This window comes from Nymphalis io, chromosome 17, assembly GCF_905147045.1.
Source record: "Nymphalis io chromosome 17, ilAglIoxx1.1, whole genome shotgun sequence".
Classification (NCBI taxonomy): Eukaryota; Metazoa; Arthropoda; class Insecta; order Lepidoptera; family Nymphalidae; genus Nymphalis; species Nymphalis io.
This window is the reverse complement of record NC_065904.1, coordinates 8914308-8934474: the sequence shown is the minus strand read 5'-3', so window position 1 is coordinate 8934474 and position 20167 is coordinate 8914308. Positions and strand designations below refer to the sequence as shown.

The 20167-nt window shown below is 34.0% G+C and overlaps 3 protein-coding genes across 3 annotated transcripts; 1 reads left to right on the top strand and 2 right to left on the bottom strand.

Annotated features, from left to right (window-relative positions):
* The first annotated feature begins 450 nt into the window (after positions 1 to 450).
* Positions 451 to 10129, top strand: LOC126774792 (uncharacterized). The gene is made up of 6 exons (XM_050496349.1): positions 451 to 576; positions 814 to 940; positions 1210 to 1496; positions 7979 to 8154; positions 9188 to 9314; positions 9392 to 10129. The coding sequence occupies exons 1-6, from the start codon at positions 454 to 456 to the stop codon at positions 10022 to 10024; spliced, it is 1473 nt and encodes a 490-aa protein (XP_050352306.1). The 5' UTR covers positions 451 to 453; the 3' UTR covers positions 10025 to 10129.
* Positions 10130 to 10300: 171 nt separating this feature from the next.
* LOC126774789 (uncharacterized) lies at positions 10301 to 12522 on the bottom strand. The gene has a single exon (XM_050496343.1). It carries the CDS (start codon positions 12509 to 12511, stop codon positions 10325 to 10327), a length of 2187 nt encoding a protein of 728 aa, XP_050352300.1. The 5' UTR covers positions 12512 to 12522; the 3' UTR covers positions 10301 to 10324.
* Positions 12523 to 12995: 473 nt separating this feature from the next.
* Positions 12996 to 20167, bottom strand: LOC126774788 (transitional endoplasmic reticulum ATPase TER94). The gene is made up of 14 exons (XM_050496342.1): positions 20028 to 20167; positions 19631 to 19736; positions 18818 to 19071; positions 18094 to 18286; positions 17490 to 17700; positions 16963 to 17175; positions 16272 to 16465; positions 15715 to 15879; positions 15156 to 15363; positions 14728 to 14855; positions 14366 to 14531; positions 13955 to 14124; positions 13666 to 13803; positions 12996 to 13546 (listed from the first exon to the last, which is right to left on the bottom strand). The coding sequence occupies exons 1-14, from the start codon at positions 20042 to 20044 to the stop codon at positions 13292 to 13294; spliced, it is 2418 nt and encodes an 805-aa protein (XP_050352299.1). The 5' UTR covers positions 20045 to 20167; the 3' UTR covers positions 12996 to 13291.

Here is a 20167-nt window from a genome sequence, read left to right as displayed (position 1 = left end):
AATCTTACAAATTTTTAAAACGTGGGACCGCGCACTTGTGTTCTTGTTTTTTGTTCTTTTCTTAGTTCTACTTAATAACTAAACCTATATTATATGTATATAAAACAAAAAATATACCCGTAAAATATTTATTTTAACATTATTAAATGTATTAATAACTTTATCTTAATTCATAGAATGAAACGTCCGAATTGTTCTTCCCGCCCGCCCGCTCCGCGTCGTTGATGTTGTGTTAAAAGTTGTCTGTCAAACAAAAATATTTCCATATTTTCAATGGCATATTTTACAGTTTTAACATTAATAAATTGTATTTTAATGTAGTTGTGTTGTTCTAATTATATGGGAAATATTAATAAGGTTTTTAACTTAATTAAAAAGTTTACCAAGTGAGCAGAAAAGTGGATTCGATTGTTTTGTTTTGAGATTTCTAGGTAGTATACATAAATCTGCCAGATGTTGCCTTCTATGCCAATTTTATTTACAAGAGACAGCCAAGATGCATTTGGAAATAAAATAGAACCGAGTACAAGTTACTTTAACAAAAATATTCAAGCTCAACCCATCGTTCAATTAGAGGTGAGTCAGTGCGTGTTATTTTGTAAAATTTTCTTTCCGTAAATACTTCACTTATTTTTCAATATTTCGACTACAATTTTAATCTAATAGCCCTTGAATTTAATATATGTAGAAAAAGTTAATTGAGCTGTTGAATATTGTAAAAATAAACGATCATTAACGAATCATATTTGACATGATGTCTGCCATCTTACTTTACTGATAATCTATTTTTTAATTATATTTATTTGAATCAAGGCCCATTCTTCGAAGGCAGGACATAAACAACAAAATGAAATACAGAATAACACGAAAAATAAGTCGAATATTAAAAAGAAAGAAGAACAACCAAAATCTACAAGTGATGACAAGCCATTGGAAGCAGGTAAATAAGTTGCTAAAATAGAAAGTTTTTGTAAATAGCTTTACTAAAGTAAATAAATTATATGTAGTATCAATTAATCAAATACTGTGTAGCATATATTGAAAGATGCATACTTTGTACAATATCTAATATTAATTAGAAATTATAATCAACTTTAGCCAGCCAGCAGGAACAATTTTTGGTTACAAACTATTACTATACTTTTAAATAAATCTCAATTAATGCAATATAATATAAATATATCATTACAAATTTTAAAACACTTTCAGCACTTGTTAAGGCATATTACACAAAAGTTCAATCAAGATTTGCTTCTCACTCATCAGTTCCTACAAACAAGTTTGTGCAGTTTAGAAATATTTTGAAAACATTCGATCCATCGATGGAGACACCCATAGATTTGTTTAAAAAGGTTGAGAAGTTATTTGGTGAGGAGCATAAAGATATAGTAGAAGAATTCCTCCTATTTTTAAAGCCTGGTCAAGCTTCACAAGTAGGCAGGTTTATGGATCATTTTATGATGACACAAATAACAAGATTCATTTCTCTGTTACATGTAAGTATTATACAAATAATTTACAGTGTTAAATTTTTTTTTAAATGCTTTAAAATTGTTGAACATTTTAATATATATGTATATGTATAGACTGAATTTTACAATACAACTTACTACTTCTATTAAAGTAGAACAGAGATAATTCGGTGAATTCTAGAAAGAGCTCTATAATGGATTATTGAGTATTGACTCAGTAGTCATTACTCAATAAGAAGACATTTACATTTTTGTTTCCATTTTAAAACAAAGAGAATTTTTGACTAAATAAAATTATCTGAATATATCATAAATGTTCTACAGTTAACAATATTATAATATAAACTGTTTTTATACAGTTAGCAATCTAGCGTTTTGCGAATGGTAAAATAATAATTTCATATAACCTTTATTTATATTTATTTCTTATTTAGCTTGTGTTTTATGTACATAAAAAAATATTTACTTATTATAACTTCAACTATAAAATAAAAAGACTAAATAAAAATGATTCAATGTAAGTATATGTATGATGTTGTATATGTGATGTTGTTTATTGTTATTTAGTCTTTAATGTATATAAATATTTTATAATAAACATAATATTTATTACACTTGAAATGCTGGCATTTCTTAATTTATTTTATAAAATTATTATCAGGTTACAGTGACTTTTTGTCATTTTTGTAGTACTTATTTACATAATATATCATCTTTACTATAAAATTAGTGAACTATTAATCTTTTTGGATTGAATTTTGCATATAGATAAATACACTAAAAATATGTTTATGCTTAATATAAAAATAATGTCTATGATAACTTAGAACCCTACATCTGCAGTGTTGTTGCGAACAAAAAAAAATGAACTTAACATTTTAAAACAGAAAATCAACTGTATTTGTTTTGTTTATAAATATTTATAGCTAAATACGTATATATAATATGAAATATATTCTCAATATATATCTATCTTCACAATCCATAAATTTAAACACTGATGCTAATGTCAATTAAACATGCCAATGCATTGTTGTTCTAGCCGATCAGGATAATTACATTATTGTGTTGATTGTGTGCGTTGGCTTCTTAATAAAATAAATTAATATAATTATGAATGTTTTAAATATGTGATTATTCAGTTGAAACTCTTGTTTTTATTTTGCAATTTCAAATTCATTAGTGACCTGTACACTAAAATTTGCATCACTCCTATATGTTAATATGATTTAAAATATATCAGTTTTATGACCAGAATCTTTGTAATTGTTGACTGACTTAATTGCTACAAGACCAAATTTGTTAAACTTTACAATAATGTTTAACAAAGTAGAAATATTATCATCATTGAGCCTAGCTAAGTCTGCTGAACATATCTACCAAATTTAGAGCTCTCTGTCTTCCGTACCCGGTCGGGTCGGTTAAGCTCACCAGACCCTGACCTTGGTATCAGACATGTACCCGCTGTATAGACTCGACCAGTCAAATTTAGTCTATTATTTTGGCAATCTAATAACTGAGCTACTTCTTCATATAAACAGAGTATATGAAAGAGAGGTGTATACCTGATCTTATGCTACAAAGACACTCCGAGCGTAGCTCGATTAGTTAACTCGTGTGTTCCGTGCCTAGTGTTCATATTTCGGCATCGAATAGCATGAGAGACAAAACACGCGCTGAAAAGAATTTCGTTTTTATGCAGTCGTAGTCAAAACTTAACGAAGGTTGCCAAATAATTTCCACTCCAAACTTATTGGCCGATATAAGATGCCTTTTGAATGTCACTGGACTTGTCTAAGTTTTTTACCGAGACAACTGCGCCAGCAAAATTCGTTCAAGTTGTGCAGTAGTTCGATAAGTTGTGCGATATTTATATCGGAGCAGTTCAGGAAAAAGACATCCCTATGCGCAGTAGCATTCGTTTTACAGTCTTCGATTTGGACTGTCATTGTAGCAAAGGCTTGTAAGGCTTTATATAGCTTCTGACATCTCTGAATGAGTGGAGCACGGTCTAGACTCGATAGACCTTCGCGTCCTCAAAAAATATAGGCAACGTTTCTTTGTACTCTTCAGCGATCTGCACATTTATAGATATAGTTTAGTCTGATCGAAACCTGGGTCGGTCTGGAGGCTGACACTCCTTAAGGAAAGGTTTACGTGTCTCATTTTTTCTGGGAAACTTGTTTTTATAAAGGTTTATCACACTTTTCGAAAAATAATATCACATTCAAAACTTTTTACGTTTTCGGAGTCTTGATCTGGTGGTTGATAATTTAAGAGGTTTGATAGCTCCTTCAGGGTTAACGCTATTTTAAAACTGTTCTGTAATTTGGACTTAGCCAATGTTCAGGTAATTCTTAAAGTAATGCAGCTTCAAAGTAGCGATTCGATCGTCAACCCACTGAATTGTCAGATTTATTGTAATAGATTCTCCAATTGACTCTTGCGCAATTGATCATAAAAAACTCTACCTCCTTCCGAATCTCAAAAAATAGCTACTTTTCGATGAAGCTGACACACATTTGTCTCCTTTGATACTTGAAGCCAAAGCAGTAAACTGTAAGCATTTTACTGGTGGTAGAGCTTTGTGCAAGCTCCTCTGGGAAGGTACCACCCACTCATCAGATATTCTACCACAAAACAGCAGTACTTGGTATTGTTGTGTTCCGGTTTGAAGGGTGAGTGCGCCAGGGTGAATGAGCCAGTGTAATTACAGGCACAAGAGACATAACATCTTAGTTCCCAAGGTTGGCAGCGCATTGGTGATGTAAGCGATGGTTAACATTTCTTAAAATGCCAATGTCTATGGGCGTTGGTGACCACTTACCATCAGGTGGCCCATATGCTCGTCCGCCTTCCTATTCTATAAAAAAAAAAGTAATCCGACTTGATTCACCACTTATTTGTATTCTCTCCCACTTTGACTTGACGTCTCCTATGTATACATTGTGATGGTGATGATTATGATGTCCTGGCCAGTTATTCTTAACGGAGAACAGCCAATTGCTTAAAAAATATTATAGAGCGCGCACAAACAGTTACATTCTCTATTCCCTCACTCTCATAATCCGATCACAATCTCAAATGATCGGAAACGGTTCAAGCGCAGGACCAAACACCGAACTGATACTGAAAATTTTGATAGAACAACCACCAATAATTTTTACTGGTGGTCGAACCAACCCGAGCTAAGCAGCTGTACCCAGAACCTCGGGTAACCTTGTTGGTCTTCAAAGTATTGTTGATTGCCTTTTCACCTACATGGCCTCTGCCTTATCGACTGTCTTGATGTCAGCACATATATCAGTCCATTGTTATAGCAACCACCAATAATTTTTACTGGTGGTCGAACCAACCCGAGCTAAGCAGCTGTACCCAGAACCTCGGGTAACCTTGTTGGTCTTCAAAGTATTGTTGATTGCCGTTTCACCTACATGGCCTCTGCCTTATCGACTGTCTTGATGTCAGCACATATATCAGTCCATTGTTATAGCAAGTACGCGATGAAAAATTGTTTACAATTTCGCTAGTTCTTTTTAAACTAACCATACTTCAGTTATCAGCTATTTATACACGTACACGAAAGTTTGCCATGACTTTAAATGTAAACTATATACATATGAAGTTGCTTCTATATATCTGTAGGTAAACAAATATACAAAATGTCTATGGATATAATTATTACATATTGTTCAATAGATTCGTTTTTATCATCGGAAACCAAATGAACGCTTAAACGAACGTGTGTGGGCATTTATCAATTCCGTAAACTGTGATTCATGTCATTTTACAAGTAAAAATAAATTAAAACCTGATAATAGCTACAAAGGTTTCTAAATATTCCTTACCGCAACTATTGTTGGGAGGTTTTCAAGATTCAATACAGACGCAAAGGAATACTTATTAAGATAGTAATTAAATAGTCAAGTCAAATATCTGTATTAATTACAGAATCGTTACATTTACTTATTGAATGTCATAAATCTACCAATAATTCCGAATAAACACCTCAGACCTTCAGGTAGTATTGTAGACATGCAATTATATAAAATTATGTATAATAATTATATTACAAATGTAGCGGAACAATAAACATTAACACGGTATATTAAAAAAAGGAACTTCATAATAGCACAGACTCAAAAGTACTCAGAATTAAATATAAATTAAAAAAATAAGTCCGTAATGTTTAAAGTGTATTTGTGCGTATAACACCAATTATCTTCAATCAATTCTACTTGTGTGATTTCACCCTGACACATTTAGTCATGTATTATGTACTACTAAGGGTCCGTTCACACAGACCGGCTCGGAGAGCATCGGCCTGCTTTTTTCTTTTCACACAGACCGGGTCGTATACGCTTGGAATTGGCCGGAGCGGAGCCGCCAACTATTTCACATCGACCGGCTGGAAGAGATCTGAAAGCGGGTGCGGTGAAAGAGCACGCAAGCGGAGCCGGTCGGCTCCTTTTATTACTTCACACGAAGCGCGTTCAGGCATTTTTAATGACAAAAAAGGTGCAAATGCAAAAATAAACTTTACTACAATCACTCAAAACACTGTTTCCAACGTGATAAAAATCTGCTCTCCTCTCCGAGCCGGTCTGTGTGAACGGACCCTAAGATTGGATGTTCGTTATAAAATGTCATCAGCTCATGTTTAGATGTTTCGCTCTAATGTCCTAAGGTTTATTTCCAAGGTTCGGGGTTGAGCCAATAAAATCATTGCGTTTTGCTTTAAAGAAATTCTCAAAAACAACGACTTCCTTGCCTTGGAAAACACTTAAAACCGTTGGACTTCAATCCGATCGTTTTAGATTGCCGTCCTATCGGGTTATAACAGTGTATATATATATATATGTTCTCCAGACCGATTTCAGCCACGGCGGCCAATCTCAGGAGAGTTTAGCCATTTTCGCAGGACATATTGTAGTGCACAAGTGTGTGCGCAACTACAGGGCACTCTCTATTCCCTAACTCTCATAATCCGATGGGACGGCAATCCGACACGACCGGAAAGAGTTCAGACGCAGGATCAACGGCTTTACGTGCTTTCCGAGGTACGGGAGTGTAGTACACACATCCAACTTTCAGACTTCGGCTGCTACTGAGAATTTTCGACAAAAAAAAAACAATAATTTTTTATTGGCCCTACCCGAGTAGTAAGTATATTATAATAATAACAAACATATGGCCGCCACGACAGAAACAAGCATCTAAATAGCGTACAAATATTTTCAATTTCTGTGTCAATTTGTTACAGCATTAGTGTACAGTAATTAAATATATATTAATTTTATTTTAAATTTTTGCCTTCGATAAACCATAATGGTTTATCGAAGTACAGTACGCACTCCATGTTCGGTGTTCGTGACTAATGAAAACATTTTTATTTATCTAACTTGCTAATAATTATAATTATGCATAAATTTTGTTACTGATCACGATATATAGTATTGTAATTAAAGTATTAAAAATATATCTTTCTTTTGTTCCACGTTGCTAAGATGTCGTAAAAATATTTAACAAGTTTTTCAAAAGAATATAAAATATGTTTGTATATTCGGTTGCAGTGTTTTTAAAATAGTTATTTTTCGAGCTGTCTCTATTGGTCTGCCAAGTCTACCAGTCTCGTAATTAGAAAATTTTGCAACTAGAAACATAATTAGCTATTTTAAAAAATAGTTAAATCTTTGTATTCAATAAATAAAGAAAAAGGTTCTACATTTTGAGTTTGTGTAACACGTTAAGTTCTTTTTATAATTTGTACCGACGCGCATTACATACTAATTATAAAATATATGTATTAACATATTTTTTAATTTTACTTTTTTAATTTTACTGTATTAACATCACGCACTAATTCCTTGGATATTTAAGTAAAACCTTATTTTGAAGTTATGTTAGTCTAGCGTTGTAATAACCAATACAAATGATACTATTAACTTGATAAGTTTTGTGAATATTAATAATAATTTTAATAATAATTCTAACATATATATAATAATAATAATAATTCGACTAAACCGGAGATGTTCATTATTCTTTCTTTATATAATTGCTTCACGGTCTAAAAATATTATGTTAATTTAAACTATTGGCATTGTCTGTTCATGGTAAACAGTTTATGATGAAATAATTAAATGAAGTCGGTTAAAATAATATACAGATAACGAAACTGAACCGTTCTTTTTATTACTAAAAGGTCATTTATTTGAAATTAAAAACAGAGTAGGTCCGAGAACACTACCCTGCGTAATGCATACTGCATTAATTGGTGCACCTTCGCTTAAGGCGCTACCATATTTTATTTATTGCCTTCTATTTGAAAGGTAACTTAAACAGTAAGAAGTTTTTATTAAAAATAAAATGTTATACGTATGTATATCCAAATAAATATGTTTTACGGCGTATTGACAGCCTATTTTTAGTAAATTCTAGTGGTTAAAACTCCTACGCATCTATTATAAAATGTTTTACAATATTATTTGATTAAATATTTTTAGACAACGTTCAGCCGCAAGCCTACAGTTCTGAGGAAGATAATCCGCGCAATCACAACGGGTATCAATAGCGGAAACAGTTCGGACATGAAGTCGAGGGTGCTGCCACACCTCAGGTCCAACCCGCGGCTTACACAGATGTTCAAATCCCTGTTCCCAGATGAACGGCCACCAGACAGGTGACGTAACTTTTTTATTTCAAATTCTTGATAAGGCTCAGGATATGGGGTAGATAAGTAGATATGTATTTTGGGAGTACTTGCTGCGATATTTCTATAACAATCTAATCATTGTACTAAATAAAGTTTTAAGTCGTTTCGACGTAAAGAGGTAACAGAGAAATACAATTAAACTACTCACCTTCACATTTATACTACTTATTGGGTTTAGGATGTACAGTACAGTCCTGCCTGGATCACCGCCACGTCAGCTATACTTAATAACAAAACTAACCAACTGTGCAGAATATAAATTTTATAATGCATAAATGCTCGCGCGCTCTCTAAAAAGACAGAGAGAAATACTAAAATTAGTACGTGAAGAAATAATTTGCAAATTACATATTTGCCGGACTGCTATTTAGAATTACTTGAAAGTAAACCAAAGGCAAGTTATTTTGATTATTATAATAGGCCAGAGAGAGATTAGCCAACTAGGCAGGAGATATTATAGTACAAACACAGGTGCACTCTCTATTCCCTAACTCTCATAATCCGATTGGACGACGATCCGACACGACCGAAAAGAGTTCAGGCGCAGAACCAACGGCTGTACGTGCTCTCCGAGGCACGGGAGTATACACACTTCCAGACTCCGAGTTGCTACTGAGAATTTACTGACAGAATAACCTAACAACTTTTTATTGGCCCGACTTGGGAATTTAACCCGAGTTTAACCGAGTCTTCGGCCGTACATCAAGCCACTAGACCAACGAGGCAGTACTTATAAGATACTAAACTAACAAATCAATTATTATATAGTTTTTATAGAATCTGGCCTATACAGAACGATCGATTTTCATATATTCTTTATCTTGTCGATATTTTACGAATTGCTGAATGAGACATATTGTCCCTTCCTGTTGCTGTTAATTTGAGCAAATAGCAGGTCTATTAATATAATTTTAAACAAAGAAGGAATTCATGTTGTATTATTCATTGTAACGCATTGTATTTTATAAATTAGCGACTGTATTATTAATTTCATCCACAGTGTTTACGAAACTGGCACAGATATTCTTCAAGAAAGCTTTTTAACTTCCGACAAGGGCTATGACGTATGGGAATTTGAAGACAAAGACAACAAAAGAAAACCGGAAGCGAAAGTCCTAGATTCTGAGGCAAGTTGAGCTATACAAAAATATAATACACTGGCAACTTGAGTTTCTGGTACTTATTCATATTCTTTTATTTTCAGTACTTACACGGACGAGTATTTCTCCAGCACGGAAGGTTTTTACGAACAGCTTGTGTTACTTATCCTTATAGTAAAGAACCTTACAGAGTTCACGCAAGACGGTTAGCCCCGAATCATTGCCTTTCACCGCCCGAATCGGATTCCGAACGAGCATCGCCCAAAAGAAATGCAAAAACCGTTTGTAAAATACCACAGAAAAAACCGAGAAAACAACTCAAATCACCGACAAAGAACGCTAAAGACGTTAATGATAACACGAAAAATTCCATCACAACCACATTAAATAACACAAAAATGAAAGGAAAGTCACACTCGAAAAGCAAACATTGCAAAAAAGATGACGTCCCAGTGAAGAAGAAAGAGAAACAGGACACCAAACCTCCTTGTTCAAAAAAAGACGAGGGATCTAAAATGAAACAAATGAAATTAGATGTTCCAAAAGTAGCCAGTAGAAGTTGGACTCGCGACGAAGACAAGACAATGTTAGAAGTGCTAAAAGGAGAACCTAGCTCCGAGCAAGTGTTTTGTCGCATTAGAGAACAGTTACCCCATCGCACTACGACAGAAATCAAAGAAAGATTTTGCCACGTTATGAACTTATTGCAAAAAATGGCAGTCGGTGACGTCACATAGCTGTAGCGGATCTGAATTTATTAGTGCTAAGTAAAAATGTTATTTATAATTTTATATAATACAAATAAACATTATATCTTATAATTCTTTTGATCATGTATTTTCGTTAAAAAATATCCCCGTAGATTAAACTAAGAAAATTGCGCAGCAGTGGGACATTCACAGGCTGTTACTGTCCAACTTTCAGTACAATTAAAACTATTTCTTCTGTATATTATATTATAAATCAAATAAAATAAACAAGTCTATTAATATATATTTATTTGATATAGATTCTAATGAATATTAATTGAAAAAAAATTAATCATTAAAGTTACAATTTTCTTTAATAAATATTTCCTCTAATTCTGGAGCATTATCTAGTAAACGTCTCAAGGAATGAGCTCTATCATGGACAAAAGAATTGATGCTACTGTTGAGTTGCATCGAAGAAACAGATCCATCTAAAATTTTAAATTCATTTTTCTGAAGTAGTTCTGAATTTTTGGTCAAGTTGTATAGTAATTTGTCTGCTTCTTCGTCAGAGAAACAAGTACACAGTAATTCAAATTCCTGATCCGAATATTGCGTGCTAACATTTCTTGTTTTCGATTCCGTTGTCACAGCCTCTACTTTTGGAGATGTTCTACCTCGGCTCTTCTTAACTAATTTTTTTAGGCTGTCCAATGTACATGTTTCGTAATTCGGCAAATCTGGCGCATTGTATGTTGACACATTTAGCATATAAGCAGGAAGATGTTCTTTCAAATCTTTTTTAATCCGCCTAGCACATTGACATCTTTTGGGTCGAGTATATTGTATATAACTTTCCCATTTTGGCTCGCGTTCGTGTTCCAGCTCAATACTTCTTGGAATTATTGTCGGACCGAAATCTTTTCGGCGCCATGTCTCTATTTCTTTCAATTCTTCCATAGCTCTACGAGACGCTTTCTTGGCTGGGCTATCACAATAGCATGTGGGTATTTTACACACGCAACATTCAATTTTAACATCTCTCGGATTAGGAAATTCTTTTTGTAAGAGTTGCATTAAGGAGCTCTCCAATTTCAATGCCCCCAGCTGCTCAGACGACGTACATTTAATTGGAATATCAAATTTGTAGTCATGGTCATCAATTAAATCTTCGTCATGTCGACTTTGTAGTAACTGTTGCACTTTTTCAGCAAAGTTATAAAAGTTATCACAAGCGGAGTAAATACATTTTTTATTAACAACAATTACAGGCAACTGCGATGCACTAGAGGTGCAATGCTTTGGGCAAAGATCATCTTCTACCTTTTGTTTATATCCCTTATCACAAAAGAGGTAAAATGGATGTGGTTTTGGAATTGGAGTGTGAAAGGTCTCTTCTTCGGTAATGAATATGCTTTCAACACTTGGATTTTCTAGTGATTCGCTGAGTTGTAAAAGCATTAGTTTTTCCATGTTTATAAAGAACTCTGCTTGCTCTGGCAAGGTATTTAAACAATATTTCACAAACTCCTGAAATCTCTTTACAACATGACAAATTTTTCTTTGCCATATCTGTATGAATTCTTTTTTCCTCATTTCTTTTTCTTTAGCAAGTTTGATTTCGAAATTTTGCATTTGCATTTTTGCAGCAAAATCTTTGAGTTTCTTTTTATGCTCGTGCTTAGACAACTCAATCTCTTTTTTACATTCCTCTCGTTCTTTTAATGCCACATAAACTTGACAAGCTAAATTCTGACATTCTAATATGATACGGAGTTTTTCAATAGCAACATGTTTTTCGACATTTATATCATGAAGCTTATTTCCCATCTCTGTCCTTGAATTTTCAATTACAGAAATAAATTGCTCCTTCTGCGTAGTTTTTTCTTTGAAAAGTTTATTTGTATATCTGTCATATAGCATTGTAGCTTGTTGTTGCAAAAGAGCTTCATATTGAGAAGCCATTTTATTGAACGCTGCCTCTTTGACACGCTCGATTTCTTTGGTAGCAGCGTCAGATAGAATAGCTTCTATTTTAGTTATGGATGTCGCATACAATGCGGTAAATTCATGAAATGCCTGTTGAATCTTCGTAGTATTTTCCTTAGATTGTTCTTTCGACATATCATCCCAGTATTGGCAACGACTCCTCTCAATTACTTGTTTCCAATTTCTATCATTTTCTAGTAAAGTTTTCTGTTTTTCTTCTTCCATTTGCTCATGGTGCTCTCGGAGTATTCTTTCGCCAAAAAAGTCAATGCCACTAAAACTTAACTTTGATAAATATTTCCTGTGTAGGGGTTTCATTACTATTCTTCCTTCTAGTACATCTGCTGGTGGTACATACCAGTCACTTCCTCCACCTTTCATCGGTGGCTCGAGACCAGCAAGTACTTTTAATTTCGACGTCATAGATTTAAAATAAACGTTAGCAAGCATTGGTGACATTTTATTCTTCATAACACTTTGAGTTGGAACTTGTTCATTTTTAAGATAATATTTTCTTAGATAATAATTCTCATTTAGTTTTGACATTTTGGTATATATTTTTTAAAAATCTGCCAATTGATTTATTTTCAAAGAATATATTTTGAACATATAGTTTCCTGTTTATTTTTATACATGAAAATTATTTCGTCTTATACTGGATAAAAAAATGTAAAATTATAGGGTACGTAATAACGTTTTAGATAATAGTAGAAAAATATTTCCTGTTAATTAAATAAATGTTTATTTATTTTTTTAATTCTCGAAAGAGTTTATCATAAAAGTTTACGTTAGTTTAATGGCAAAGACTCTTTAGTATAGTTTAAAAAATGTAGGTCATGAGGGCTATTAATATTGTTTCATTTCATTTTTATTCAAAAACACAAATAATTTCAAAATATTATAATAATATTACTAGTAATTCAAAAAGCCCATTATTAAGTACATATTTTGATTAAAATTAATTCGCAATTGGTTTATAATAGACGCTCAATTACTAAGTTTGTAAAGGGAAATAAATTAAAACACAAGATTCGACTATAAAAATCTTTTAATCAATAAAAATCACTGCGATATCGTGAAGTCGACACACGCCGACGTCGCCAACGCAAACGATCTGACAGTTACAATATACCATAGGATCATACGGGCCCGACCGAGCGGGGTGCATTCGAACTGTAATACTAAACATAAGCGAACGAAACTAACGAGCGGATGACGAAATAAATACATTTACATATTCATTCAGAATCTTCGGCGGTCGGACCGGTCGAGCCGAGGAAGTAATACACTCTTATGATGTAACGTCTGCTGGCGGCGCCCGCGCGCTTAGCTGTACAGGTCGTCGTCGCCTCCTTCCTCCTGGAAGGTGGGCTGGTCGCCGCCCGACGTGCCTGTGCCGCCCGCCGCCGCGCCGCTCGTCGGGAACCTGAAGTTGGTGCCGAACCCGCGCGACTGCTGCAGCGTCTGCGCGAACATCTCGTACTTGCGGATGTCGTTGTCGGACACGGAGCGGCGCGCGAACTTCATCGCCTCCTCGAAGTGAGCGCGACTGATCTCCGGCACGGGGTCTTCTTCGTCCATCTACGAAGAATAAATTTGATATAAATAAGATAAATATTACTAAATGTTATGAATAATTTGAAACAAAAATGTTTGATTAATTCTTTAAAGCTAGTCATAAACGGTAGTAATGAACTGACATCCATGACGGCGGCGGCCTGCTGCTGCTGGCGCGCTCGTTCGCGGTGTATCTCGGCCTCGATGGCCTGTCGGATGGCGAGCTTGCACGCGCGCTGGCAGATCTCTGTCAAGTCGGCACCGCTGAATCCTTGTGTGACCTGAGAATTGTTATACTTTGTAACCATTGTCGTATAAAATAATTCTTAGTTTTCACCATTAGTTCTCAGATAGGAAAAAAAATTTAAACATTATCAATCGACTGATATCTTTCACAATTGCTAATTATTTCATGTATGTATAATTGCATACCTTTGCGATGTAAGATAAATCAACGTCCTTAGCAATAGGCGACTTGCGAAGGTTGGCGCGGAGGATAGCCTCACGAGATTTCTCATCTGGAAGTGGGATGTAGATGAGCTGGTCCAAACGGCCGGGTCGCAGAATTGCAGGGTCAATGATGTCCGGACGATTTGTGGCACCTGAGAAATAGAAGAAATAATAAGTTATAAATAATAAAGAAACATAACTAGATTTCTTTTTCTTCTTTTTGCTCTGCATTATTAAAACATCAATAAAACAAAAACTAAATATCATATCATATGCAATCTTTCGATTAATCAGAAAAATCGTACGTTATCGACTTCAATCAATTGATAAGTTTACCGGGAAAAAGTTGAAAACAAAATTTACCAAGTTTAATTGATAAGAACAAATATTTACCAATAATGAAGACGTTCTTCTTGGCACCCATGCCGTCCATCTCGGTGAGGATCTGGTTGATGACGCGGTCGGCGGCGCCGCCGGCGTCCGACACTGACCCGCCGCGAGACTTCGCGATGGAATCCAACTCGTCGAAGAACAGCACGCAGGGAGACGCCGAGCGAGCCTGCCGGTGTAGTGATTTGTGTTAACTTCACCAAATATACTATGTGTTTAGTTACAATAAATGTAACTAAGATGTTGATGCTTAATTACATTTATTGTATATTAAAAAACTTGTTTATGGTTATGAACAAAATGAGAGCAAACTATAGTATATAAAAGTCAAAATATAGAATTAGAATAACTTAAAAAAATCTTACCTTATCGAAGATATCTCGAACATTAGCTTCAGATTCACCAAACCACATGGTGAGTAACTCTGGTCCCTTCACCGAAATGAAATTAGCCTGGCATTCATTAGCGATCGCCTTAGCCAACAGTGTCTTACCTGCATATACAATAATAGTTATTTTCAATACCAGCTTTTAAGCCAACTCTAATTGTTAACAGCAACCATTAACAATTGACAAATATTCTCAAAAGTCAGGAAGATGTGTGGTGTAATAAATAGTAGTGCTTAATTGGTTTTATCGTCAGATTGTTTCTAGATCGTAAAACAATTTCTTGTGCAATCCATGTATGATGAGACATTTTTAAGATGTCAGGCTTTTATTGTCAATGTGTAAACAATTTATCTCAAACTTATTTTCTTTCTATTTTTAATAAAATAACTATAAGAGAAACATACCGCAACCTGGTGGTCCGTAGAAAAGCACACCCCGAGATGGTTGCATGCCAAACTTAAGGAACTTGTCGGGATGTTCCACTGGATACTGCACCAGCTCCTGCAGCTCCCGCTTCACGTTTTGCAGCCCACCGATATCCGTCCACGACACGTTTGGCACCTCCACGACCGTCTCACGGAGCGCCGATGGCGACGACTTTGTCATCGCATACTGTGACAAGCAAAAATATGTAACGGTTTTGTGTAAATCATACTTACATAACCTCAAAAACCTTTATTTATAACTTACGATATAGTCTTACGCTTATTATAAAACCCAATTATGAATTTTTAAATATTTAAACATAAATTATTATTAATTGTGATCCTGTGTTTTTTTTAATATATATTAAAAAAAACTTTGAGTAAAAGTAATTAGTAAAATCATATCATAAAAGTATTGAGTAAAATCAAAGAATGTCTAAGTAAATATGTACAATTTAAATCATTAATGTCAAATCTATGTTAACTAAAAATAAAGCCTTTACACTTATACTCAGCTAATAATGAATGTATAACTTACACGGAAGTTGTCCATGGAGACGGCAAGCGAGTTGAGAACCTCTGCGTCTATCTGATCGTCCTCGAGGTCTATGAGGTCCATCTTCTCACGGATCTGTTGCAGAGCAGCCTCCGAACACAGCGACGCGAGATCCGCGCCAACGTGACCGTGAGACTCGGCTGCGATCTAGTACGACATAGCCAATAAATATTAAATAAGAGTCAAATTACTAGTGCTGTATTCACGCAAGACATAACTGTCTTATTGTCATATAGTATGAATATAACTTTAAGTGTCTTGAACTTTGTTCATCCAAAAACTGTTAGTGGTGGTTTCATATTGATACCAACTTTGCACCCTCATAGAACTAAAATGTAAACACATTCAGTTTTTTTATGATTTGATAACTAAAAAAAATCCTTTTAAATCTTGCAGTTTATCTAAATCAACTTTTATAAAAAAAATACATAAGTTCATTATTATAAACATAGTTTGTAGACTCTTTCCGTTTTTCTTATAAGAATTGATTCAATATCTTTGAAATATCAGAACCCATAAATAATTATTACTGATCTGACCTGTTCTAGATCGACATCATCCCCAAGCTTCATATTCTTTGTGTGTATGCGTAGAATCTCAAGACGTCCGGTGGCGTCCGGGATGCCAATGTCTATCTCGCGGTCAAAACGACCGAACCGACGGAGAGCGGGATCGATGGAGTTCGGCCGGTTAGTAGCTGCCATTACTATCACGTGGGATGACTTCTTCATACCTGTTTATAAGATTTGTATAAACATTTTATATTTTAAAATGATTTCAAGAATGTTTCTTACAATAAACAAATACAATTTGATTAAATTTATGAATAATAATACAGATTGTGTTGCTGCATTGAGATACAGACATGCAGGCACATCGAAACCTAGTCAAAACAATAGAAAGATACACCAAAGGCACAGGCAATCATCTTTACCGAAGCGATGAGCGAGTTATATTCATCAACATGTAGGAATATACATCACATACTTAAAATCATATGGACTAGACATTGTTGATATAAAATCATATCAACAATGTCTAGTACATATGATTGTGAGAGATTGAGGAACTGGATAAGTGTATGTAACATAAATATTTATTTTAACCAACAAAATGTAACCAAGCACTTGAACCTTGTAAGTTACAAACTTGTAACATACAAAATTTTCTTGAAATATAAAAAGAGCTATGTGAAACAATATTTCCTAAATAATTAGTAAAACTACTAACCGTCCATAAGAGTGAGCAGCTGCGACACAATCCGGCGCTCGACCTCACCGTGCGTCTTCTCACGTTTGGGCGCGATGGCGTCCAGTTCATCGATAAAGATAATGGCCGGAGAATTTTTGTCTGCTTCTTCGAAAGCTTTACGCAAGTTCGATTCAGATTCTCCGGCCAATTTCGACATGATTTCTGGACCGTTGATCAGGAAGAAAAATGCACCTAGACAATACAGAAAATTTTGCTTATGTTAATAACAATAATTGTATTCCAGATAAAATTATTTAATTATCAACCTCCAATTTATAAATATAAAAAAAAACTAAAAATTTAATTATATTACATCAAATTTAGCAGTTAATATTATCACATATCATATTAATTATTACAAAAAAAACCGTAGACCGAGAGTAAAATATATAATATTATGCTTATTTCACAAGTCCATTATTGCTACAATTTTATTGTCAGATGTATAAAGTTATATGTTATAGTCATTTACTGTTTAATATATCAAATAAAAAAATATTTCTTACCTGTTTCATTCGCAACAGCACGAGCAATTAGTGTTTTACCAGTTCCCGGAGGTCCATACATAAGGATACCACGCGGGGGCTTCACACCGATGGCCTTGAAAAGTGATGGATGCCGCAGAGGCAGTTCCACCATCTCCTTAATCTGAGCTAGCTGCTTACGACAACCGCCAATATCGTCATAACCCACTGCATTTAAGGCTTCTTCTTCTTCCTATTAAATATTAAAATATTATTCTATAGAATAATATCTATCAATATTTGTTGATCTTTATTTATTGAACAAGGAATATACATATAACATCCCACTACAACCCATGAGGATAGAGTAGCTAGTGTAATATAAGATGAAATAACTTGGCTGACATTGCAATGTCATAGTGTATGCAAATTACAATATTGTTTTTAACACTTTTTTTATATATTCTAATATAACTTCTTTTTTCTAACTAGAAAAATTTATTTAAGAAATTAAATAAAAATAATTTCCTCAAATATTTTTACTTTGAAATACAAGTAACAAGAGAAAGTAAAATAAACATATATTAACCACATCCACATATCATGTTTTACAAAAATTAAAAAGTTTACTTTTGACTTTACTTACTTCTCGCTTAATTGGTTCTCCCTCACAGTGAATAACTGTGTCTGGTGCTACAATACAGTATGGAGCGGGATCTGTCTCCACTACTTTGAACTCAACAGCACGCATACCACCTCGAACCATAAAGGTGTCATCACGATGAATGGGCCGATATGCTTCCATGAAGTACGGCTTCAGGTACACTTCAAATAGGTTTCTAAAAAATACAATTTTAAATGTTTAAGCAATCAACATTCATTAAACGTAGATTGAAATAAAGCCGAGATGGCCTAGTGGTTAGAATGCATGAATCTTAACCGATGATTGTGGGTTCAAACCCGGGCAAAGCACCACTGAATTTTCATGAGCTTAATTTGTGTTTATAATTCATCTCGTGCTTGACGGTGAAGGAAAACATTGTGTGGAAACCTGCATGTGTCTAATTTAAATTATGCCACATGTTTATTCTACCAACCTGCATTGGAGCAGCGTGATGGAATAAGCTCCAAACCTTCTCCTCAACAGGGAGAGGAGGCCTTAGCCCAGTAGTGGGACATTAACAGGCTGTTACTTTAAATGTAGATTTGCATGGCATAAGAATTATGAAAATGTGATTACTTTAACATTTCATCAGTACACATTTATTTTATAACAATGTAAAATAAAAATAAAAGAATTTTTTTTTAATTAAGCAAATATGAAAATACTAAGACTTAATATATATTTCAAAATATAAACATTCACTTACCCAGTCAAACCTTCAACTGAATCATCAATAGGTAATATATGGACTCGTTTGCCATATTTAACTGAGGGGCAAGGAGCAATGGAAACAACATCAGAGAGCCGTACACGGAGATTGTTCCTAACAACACGGTTCATACGGATCTTTTCATCAGGACAGTTATCATCTGAGAGTACAATGCAGACAGTTTCTTTGCGGCGTTTACCCTTGAGTAATACAGTGTCTCCACGGAATAACTGTAGTTGTTCCATTTTAGCCTATGGTGGAAATATTAATTGTATTGTCAATTTTTTAAAATAAAATAAAAAGCTAAGTGTGAGATTCACATCTATTAATAGTTTAGTAGTTTTATATTTTATATCTTTTTTTTTACATTCATAAACAAAACTTAAGATACTCCAAATAAATAATAATATAATCTAATTGTAATGCTGTAAATGCATCTGCTGGGTGAAATATCATCAACCATGACTTTGCATATTATTTCAGCATGTTTTTTTTTTACTCAAATCCTATAAAAACTTTGAATAATAATAAAAATGAAACTACTTACTATCATGTTACATTTTTATTATGTATCAATTATATACTTGTTTTGTTACAATTGGTTACAATTTTTAATATAATAAAGTTTGATTTTTTTAAATTTAATATTATTATTGTCAGTTATTTTACAGTGCAATTGAAATTAACTATACAAAATAAGATAAGAATACTTCAGGTATATTTTAGTAATCATATAGTTTAATAATTGCTCGTTAAATATATGCTAAATCTTCCACTTAGAACTAACGAAAAAAAAGACAAAGGACTGACCTGTGATAACGCAACCACAGAGTTGTCATCGCTTACAGCTTCTTCCACGATCAGGCGATTTGGTCTGTCTTTACGGCGCAAGATCGCGGTGGAAAGATCATCGGGGCTAAACAAAATTCAACAAATCAAGAGAAACGCCCGGTTGTGCCTCATCGTTAGCGTTCTTAGACAATGTATGTAATTACGTCCAATTTGTAAATTTAACGTATTTATAACAGAGTATCATCTAGTTTCAGCATAATTTCGTCTTGGAATTATAATATATTGTCATATACTGTAGCGTTAGACATGATGACAAGCCAATTTTCGAATATCGGTTTCCATGATATTACAACATTTCGTTAAAATTACATAAATAATATTTAACTATTTGAATTTTAATTGATTATAGTCTTACCTCTTATTATCTGCCATTTTAAATCACTAATTTAGCTTAAAATTTGTATATTTAATAATTATTTGTAACGCCGAATCTATAATCACTCTTCAACACTTTGTGAATCCGCTGTGCGTGACGTTGCCGTATTTCATTTGTTC